Here is a 9,176-nt window from a genome sequence, read left to right as displayed (position 1 = left end):
CACCCAGCGCCGAGGCTTTCCAGATCAACGAGCTGGACATCTGGCCCAGCGTCACGGCAACACCCGTCCACATCACCACGGATACCGAAACCCAACCTAACGGAACCCTTCCCAGTAGCCACACACCCAGGAGGCCGTCCAAAGACGTACCTCCGCCCACGCTCACCGTAAAGGAGACAGCGCCTCCTACTGGGGAAGCTGCACCACCTCCATCACCATCTCCGGCTAAAGAGAGCCCCCCTATACCCACCAAGCCCAAACCCAAGCTGTGAGTAAGACTCCTTCTGCCTGTGTGCTGTCAGCTTCACTAGCTTCACTCACCTCCACAAAAGCATCATGAGCTTCATGTGTGTGAGGTCACTCTCAACAGCTCGCACGGCATCTCCTAACCCACCACAGCCAGGCTACTCTGTGTTAAGCTCACAGAGCTTAGGTGTATCACAGTGTTAGGTGTATCCACCATCATAGTGTTAGATGTATCCACCATCATAGTGTTAGGTGTATCCACCCTCATAGTGTTAGGTGTATCCAGCCTCATAGTGTTAGGTGTATCCAACATCATAGTGTTAGATGTATCCACCATCATAGTGATAGATGTATCCACCATCATAGTGTTAGGTGTATCCACCATCATAGTGTTAGGTGTATCTACCCTCATAGTGTTAGGTGTATCCACCCTCATAGTGTTAGATGTATCCACCCTCATAGTGTTAGGTGTATCCACCCTCATAGTGTTAGATGTATCCACCCTCATAGTGTTAGGTGTATCCACCCTCATAGTGTTAGGTGTATCCACCCTCATAATGTTAGATGTACCCACCATCATAGTGTTAGATGTATCCACCCTCATAATGTTAGATGTACCCACCATCATAGTGTTAGGTGTATCCACCATCATAGTGTTAGGTGTATCCACCCTCATAATGTTAGATGTACCCACCATCATAGTGTTAGGTGTATCCACCCTCATAATGTTAGATGTACCCACCATCATAGTGTTAGGTGTATCCACCCTCATAATGTTAGATGTACCCACCATCATAGTGTTAGGTGTACCCACCATCATAGTGTTAGATGTATCCACCATCATGGGGTTAGATGTATCCACCATCATGGATTTAGATGTATCCATCATCATGGGGTTAGATGTATCCACCATCATGGATTTAGATGTATCCATCATCATGGGGTTAGATGTATCCACCATCATAGTGTTAGATGTATCCACCATCATGGGGTTAGATGTATCCACCATCATGGATTTAGATGTATCCACCATCATAGTGTTAGATGTATCCACCATCATGGGGTTAGATGTATCTACCATCATGGATTTAGATGTATCCATCATCATGGGGTTAGATGTATCCACCATCATGGATTTAGATGTATCCATCATCATGGGGTTAGATGTATCCACCATCATGGATTTAGATGTATCCACCATCATGGGGTTAGATGTATCCATCATCATGGGGTTAGATGTATCCATCATCATGGGGTTAGATGTATCCACCATCATGGATTTAGATGTATCCATCATCATGGGGTTAGATGTATCCACCATCATGGATTTAGATGTATCCACCATCATGGGGTTAGATGTATCCACCATCATAGTGTTAGATGTATCCACCATCATGGGGTTAGATGTATCCACCATCATGGATTTAGATGTATCCACCATCATAGTGTTAGATGTATCCACCATCATGGGGTTAGATGTATCTACCATCATGGATTTAGATGTATCCATCATCATGGGGTTAGATGTATCCACCATCATGGATTTAGATGTATCCATCATCATGGGGTTAGATGTATCCACCATCATGGATTTAGATGTATCCACCATCATGGGGTTAGATGTATCCATCATCATGGATTTAGATGTATCCATCATCATGGGGTTAGATGTATCCACCATCATGGATTTAGATGTATCCACCATCATGGGGTTAGATGTATCCATCATCATGGGGTTAGATGTATCCATCATCATGGGGTTAGATGTATCCACCATCATGTGGTTAGGTGTCAGTTTGTAGCAGGAAGCAGGAAGTATTACTGCAGGTGTCATGGAGCTGAGGTGAAGAACCCCTGCTGTAACTGAAATGGAGATGATTAAAGTGCTCTGTGTACTGCGGTGAGCTGCTAATAGGCACAAAGGGGGAACCAAGCAGTAAAAACATTTTATGGACCTGGCAGGGTGATATCAGTGGTGGCATGCCAGAGATAGCTGGAGAACAGAGAGATAGGGCGTGTGTGTGTGTGTGTGTGTGTGTGTGTGTGTGTGTGTGTGTGTGTGTGTGTGTGTGTGTGTGGGTGGATGTCTGTGAACAGCTGTGTAACAGTTCCTTCCTGCCCTGTATCACTTGCCAATTTGCCACTGTATCAAATGTGTCTTTTACAATGAGGCAATTCAGAACATGAATTACAGCCCAAAGGTCCTGGCCTGCATGAGCTGTGAGGCGTGTGCCCAGCTCTGCTATGTAGAAGGCCGTGTCCCTGGTTCCTGCTCGTGGGCTGGTTTAACAAGACTGGCCTCCCCTCCCCAGACTCAGAGCAGCTCCCTCTCAGTCGGGGGTGGTTGTGGGGTGTGGGGTGTGGGTGTGGGTGTGGGGTGTGGGGGTGGTGCTGGTTCACCCCGGCTTTAGGGCTTCACCTCAGGCACAACTGACCTTCATTTACTCTGCCTGTTGCATGTTTTAGCATGTATGTGTGAGAGAGCAGATTAAAACTGGATAATCAGAAAGAAAGACGGTAACATTTTCTATTAAGCTTGCATTTATAAGCCATTATAAACGTGATTATAACTGCTTATAAATGTGTTTGTAACTTCATAATAATGTTACAGTTATTATCACATTTACAATGGCTTATAAATGCAGGCTTCGTGGAAAGTGTTACCGGCATTATAATGAATAGTGACACTTGAGTTAATATATCTATATAAGTTACAAAATAATTCACTACGGTTCATTATAAGTTCATTATGAGGCATTATTGGAGGCTATAAATATGCTTACAAAGCATCATTATGAAGTTTCAAACAGTTATAATCACATTTATAATGGCTTATAAATGCAGGCCTCATAGGAAGTGTTAAACAGAAAGACTTTTTAAAATCTAAATGTAAATTCGACATATGATGTGCTGGAAGAAAAAATAATCACCCAGTGATTTGAAAAACAACACAACATCACCTTTTGTTCAAATGGTAAACCCCAAGTTCAGACTTCACTTTCACCCGAGCGTAATGTATGCGCAAGTTATTAAGTAACCCAGGTAAGGCCCTGGCAACAGACTCTGTTACAGGTGTGATCTGTGGCTTGTTCAGGTGTTCTTATGTACAGAAGAGTCTCTTCTGTTTATTGACTGATCTCCTGGTTTCAAGGGCTTCAGGTTGTTGCACATCTCCAGGAACTACAGCAGTAGGTGTTTGTCTTGCCGTAGCTTACTAACTGAACCGACTCCTCATACTGCTTGGAGCTCCACTGAATGATCTGCTGTAGCTTCTGGTGTTAAAGTGTGTGAATGCCCAGAGCGTCAGTCCGGGGGTCCCTACAGCTCCAATTCTGGAGGTGCAGCCTTCGTGGTCTAGTTCTCCATTACAGCTCTTCAACAAAACAGACCTCAGCTTCCCATATTTATCATCCTGTTTAAATGCTCCACAATGGAGATGTCTCCCAGCTGGTCTCTGCATACAAAAGAGCAGGTATAAAAAATAGAGGCTAAAGCAAACAACGAGAAGGAATTGGTATTGTGCTCCTGTGACAGCTGAATTGAATCTGCCTTTGGACTATGTTGCAATGTACTGTGTATTAAGATGAATTATGGGTGTGTGTGTGTGTGTGTGTGTGTGTGTGTGTGTGTGTGTGTGTGTGTGTGTGTGTGTGAGGCATGAGAATGATAGAACGGAGATATTGAATTTGTATGGGTTTTGTGTGTGTTCTGAAAAGGGTCTAAGGGGTCCTTTGTCTTTCTGGTTCATAGCCAGTGTATACCGTTTCAGGTGAATTTACTTTCTCACTGTGGTTGGGGAGCTTTGACAGGAAATATGACTGTGTGTGTGTGTGTGTGTGTGTGTGTGTGTGTGTGTGTGTGTGTGTGTGTGTGTGTGTGTGTGTGCGTGCGCAGGTGTGTGAGATTATCTTTGCCTAGTTTCATGCTCGAACTTTATCTTGCTGATGTAGCATGAATGTTGTTTGTCCTGGAGAGCATACAAAGTGCAGGAGTTTATCTGTCACCTGTCTGAACCTTTCAGCTCCTGTCATGTGACTTCCCCCCAATCTCCCCCCCCAATCTCTGTGCTTCCAGATTGAATGATATAGCCAAGGACCATGTAAATGAAAGGTAATGCGAACAGGCCTTCAGCTCGTCCTGTGTGTGTGTGTGTGTATATGTGTGTGTGTGTGTGTGTGTGTGTGTGTTGGGCATGTGTGAGAGGCTCGTTGTTCCCTGGAGCCAGGTTAGAATGGCTTGCTGTTTGGCTCGCGCTACTGCAAATGCCAGGGTGGCTGTTAAAATGCAAAAGCCCGATTGCTCCATAAAGATTGCCACAATAATGTCACTACTGGGCTGCCATCCACGACGGGACGTCCTACCACAAAAAAGTGGATCAGCAACTCCCCCACCTCAAAAAGAAAAAACAAACAAAGAAAACGCACCTCAGTCTGACCCTAGCCAACTAATCTTCCCCTCTCCCACTCCCTGCCTTGCAATTACACTGTAAAAACAGGAATCTCATAATGACATAATCACTACGGACTCATAATGACATAATCACTACGGACTCATTTCTGCGCGCTGTGCAGGAGCTTTTCGGCGCTCCGCGTCCTCCTGCATAACTTCATATTGGTGTCGCCCCTGGCGATGACAACCCCACTTAAACGTTAACCTCTGTCATGCAAACTCACTTTCCAAATTCCACTTTTTTTTCACATTTTTCACTATTTCACCCTGGATATTGTCTGGAATGTGACCTTAATCTCACGTGTGCAGAGGCACGTCTGCCGAAGGACGCCGACGTCCGCTACCTGCTGCTGCTGTGGGCTTTTATAAACGGCTCCAGCTCTTTGATCTTGGCTCGTTCGAGCGTTACGACTTTTCGTTCGTTGACTTTTTGCGATTAAGTCGTTAGTCGGATTGCGCGCATCCGTCCGAGGACGAACGGAAAGTATGAGTGCGGCGTTTTTTGCCGGTGTACCCTGTAAACCCGTTTAAACAAAGTGGCCGGCGTCTCCTGTTTGGGTCATTTACGGGACCGCTTTGATGCTCCGCACGCAACCCGCTCGCACGCGGAACCTGAACCGAGCACGGTGGCTGCGGCAGGCAGTTGATCTGAAACAGCATGGTGTGTTTGTGTGCATGTCCCTTCTTAAGTCTGCTTTAACCCTCTGGCTCCTTTACTCAGTGAAGGGATGGATGGGTCGACCCAATGTACGATGAGTGTGTGATGTGTGTTTTAAGTGTAGGTCTACCCATGAGAGGAAGCTTTGTCGTGGTTAAAGCATGCTTTCTTCTTGCGAGTCCTGAATGAAGGAAAAGCACAGTAGCTTCATCGATGTGGAGTGTGCCTGCTGATGCCGTCATCCGTCGGTAGACACATTAATCTCCCTTTAACACTCAGACCCACATAAAATGGTCGTTGGCTATGGGAATTGGAACAGAAAGGCCAAGGCTTGCCTCGCGGACCGTGAGGCTGGTGAGTTACTGGGGAGCAGGCACGCCTCTCCTGCTGGGTCCAGTCAGACGTGATCCTGATCTCACGCCGCTCACCCGGTGAAGGCCCACAGGAAACGCTTGCGGGATTTGGCAGGGAGAAAGGTGACGGCAGGATCGCCAGTGGGTGATAACCGCAAGCCAGCGTCCTTCAGCACAGGAAGAAGGGCGTTTGTGTGTGTGTGTGTGTGTGTGGGGGGGGGGGCATGCAGACATGCAGTTTTCACAGGAATACGACTTGCGTTATAGTAGATTTTGAGTAGCCTACTAGAGTTGGGTTTACTTCTAAACTGTCTGTCTAATGACTTTGATATTATTAACTTTGAGTTAGTGAGTTAGAGGAAAACTGAGATGGGTAAATGTGTTGAATCAGTAAGTAGCACAACATCATAAATCCATTTAAAGATTTTATTATTATTATACAATCCTAAACTGTTTATAGTGTGTGTGTGTGTGTGTGTGTGTGTGTGTGTGTGTGTGTGTGTGTGTGTGTGTGTGTGTGTGTGTGTGTGTGTGTGTGTGTGAATCATTGATTTATGAGCAAGGTGAAAAAACATTGGATTTTACAGGAATATGCCCCACAGAGTGTGAAACATACCACTGATAACACCTGGAGCTTGTAAAGTGAATGTGTGTGTGTGTGTTAGAGAAATTGAGTGTCTGTTCACAGATGTATGACTTCAGGCTATATATGCTCTTTCATTTGTTTAATCGTGTGTGTGTGTGTGTGTGTGGTGTGTGTGTGTGGGTGTGGGTGTGTGTGTGTGTGTGTATGTGTGTGTGTGTGAGATGGATGAAGTGTAAGCAGTGGATGGTGTCTGATATCTGCTTTCTCGGATGATTAATGTGTATGCTATCCTTCTAAGACATTTCACAGGGCCCCTTTGAATAAGAATCTGACTATAACATGTGTGTGTGTGTGTGTGTGTGTGTGTGTGTGTGTGTGTGTGTGTGTGTGTGTGTGTGTGTGTGTGAATGTGTGTGTGTATATAAGTAGGTGTCTGTATGTATGTAGGTATGTGTGTGTGGTAAGGATGTATGTATGTAGATATGTGTGTTGCAGACACACTCTGTATGCAAACCCAGAGTTGGGGTCCTTGTCATCTACATTCATTTAGGTGGCTGACAGTCTCAGTGGAATTTCTGTAAGCCAAATCCAACCTAAAAAAGCAGAGAAAATAATTACAGCTGCACAGGGTTTAAATGGTACCATTGTGAGCTTGATTATGGGCTGCTCTGATGAGGGGTTTTCATAGGCAGCTGGAAGGCGTGATTGAAATTCATCTCAGAAAAAGTGGCAGTTACATTCCTCATGGTTAATGCTCTAATCCATGTTTCAATCAGAGTGAACCGAACGGCCGGCCCTCACAGTGTGTGTCAGGGTGAACCGAACGGCCGGCCCTCACAGTGTGTGTCAGAGTGAACCGAACGGCCGGCCCTCACAGTGTGTGTCAGAGTGAACCGAATGGCCGGCCCTCACAGTGTGTGTCAGGGTGAACCGAACGGCCGGCCCTCACAGTGTGTGTCAGGGTGAACCGAACGGCCGGCCCTCACTGGAGTTTGTGTGTTGGAAAAGTCTTGTTTTCCAGCTAAAGTTCAAAATGGTGAAACACTGGCGTTTTCAAATTGTATGTGAATGGAAAATGAAGTATAACCCGATAAAGAAGATAAACTTATGGAAGAATGTCGGCTACCTCCAGCTGATAAGTGGTCAGTGTTATGGCTGTGAATCACTTCTGTTCTTTATTCCAGCTTTGTTTTTGTCTGATCATGGAAATAGAGGGTGTGTTGTACAGCTTTGACGTAATATAAAGGGTCAGAGGTCAGATTTTGAAGTGAAAGGTGCTGCATCCTGTCAAGGCAATGGTACATGCAGGGTACAAGCATTTATTCCCTTAGGTCAGAGGTCAGGGTTCAGCCCAATGTACCAGTGCACTACAAGCCCAGGGCAAAAATTGAGGTAATGGCCAGGCACCAAGCATCCCTTCCCACACACACACACACACACACACACACACACACACACACACACACACACACACACACACACACACACAAACTCTTTCACTCAAAATCTGTGCATTTTGCAATGAGTCTTTGTTTTTATTTTATTAATGGTACAAAAGGTACCATCAAGGAACACAAGAAGATCTTTTGTCTGCATTAGAGGGTATACTTTTAACAGGTGCTAAAGAAATACAAAGAAAGAGAGAGAAAGAGAGAGAGAGAGAGAGACTGCATGACAGACAGCTAAAGTGAGACTGTCAACTGTTGCACAATGAAAGGTTTGAAAGGTTCACTCTGGTTTGGTGGAACCACCACTTTCTCGATTTCCCACAGTGTCCGTTGTCTTGTTGGCAAGGCCGCACGGTTGGACTACCCCGTGAGCTTCAGCTGATGCAGCAGAGAGATGTTACTGGAGCTTTGCTAGGCGAACGGTGACATCACTAACCGCTGCATCGTTATTGGTCTGTATAGCGTGTAAGTCAGTGTTGATTGGTTAACAGCATGGAAGCTGTGGGGTTGTGGTAGATATGGGGTGCTGTGGTCACATCCCCCATGTGACTCAGTGCTGTTCGCCTCAGCAGTGGGGCTGTTCTTTATGAGGTGTAGCTTGTAAAGTGGTAATTGGTGTATTAACAATCACTTTTTTGTAGAGGCGTTGCGTGTGGTTGAAGCTTAGGTATGAAGTGAGATGAGAGAGGGCAGTGTGCTGAGGGAACAGGCGGAGTACTGAGGGGAATCAGGCGAAGAACAGAGGGGGAACAGGCGGAGAACAGGAAACAGGCGGAGAACAGAGGGGGAACAGGCGGAGAACAGAGGAAACAGGCGGAGAACAGGGGGGAACAGGCGGAGAACAGAGGGGGAACAGGCGGAGAACAGGGGGTGAACAGGCGGAGAACAGAGGGTGAACAGGCGGAGAACCCAGGGGAGAACAGGATGAGAACAGAGGGGAATCAGGCAGAGAACAGAGGGGGAACAGGTGAAGAACAAGGAACAGGCAGAGAACAGATGCGGAACAGGCGGAGAACAGAGGCGGAACAGGCAGAGAACAGAGGGACAACAGAGGGAACAGGCAGAGAACAGAGGGGGAACAGGTGAAGAACAAGGAACAGGCAGAGAACAGAGGTGGAACAGGCAGAGAACAGAGGGGGAACAGGCAAAGAACAGAGGGAACAGGCGGAGAACAGGCGGAACAGGTGAAGAACAGAGGGAACAGGCAGAGAACAGAGGCTGAACAGGTGGAGAACAGAGGGGGAACAGGCGGAACAGGTGGAGAACAGAGGGAACGGGCAGAGTAGCGTTGTTTTCAGGTGGTCACACCTGAAACAGACCTGAAGCCATTTTATGTGGCATTTTAGTCTGGCAAGAACGTTGATGTTTTGCAAATGTTGATGACATGAATGTGTAATGCTAATCTACATATTGCATATCACATAGCCTGCTAGAAG

General features: G+C 46.2%; 1 protein-coding gene across 4 annotated transcripts in view; it reads left to right on the top strand.

Moving 5' to 3' along the window:
* The window catches only part of palld (palladin, cytoskeletal associated protein), a 72,829-nt gene that overhangs the window by 39,632 nt on the left and 24,021 nt on the right, over positions 1–9,176 (top strand). For 3 of the 4 annotated variants that reach the window (XM_077017536.1, XM_077017534.1, XM_077017537.1), the window contains 2 exons: positions 1–268; positions 4,321–4,356. The exon at positions 1–268 is cut by the window's left edge and continues 123 nt beyond it. In XM_077017536.1, coding sequence (XP_076873651.1) covers positions 1–268; positions 4,321–4,356 — 304 coding nt within the window. The remainder of the gene's footprint in view (positions 269–4,320; positions 4,357–9,176) is intronic. The other variant, XM_077017535.1, reaches the window with a different exon arrangement.

The sequence above is a fragment of the Brachyhypopomus gauderio genome, chromosome 9 (genome assembly GCF_052324685.1).
Source record: "Brachyhypopomus gauderio isolate BG-103 chromosome 9, BGAUD_0.2, whole genome shotgun sequence".
Taxonomy (NCBI): Eukaryota; Metazoa; Chordata; class Actinopteri; order Gymnotiformes; family Hypopomidae; genus Brachyhypopomus; species Brachyhypopomus gauderio.
The sequence above is the reverse complement of the archived record's forward strand: the minus strand, read 5'-3'. Positions and strand labels throughout refer to the sequence as shown.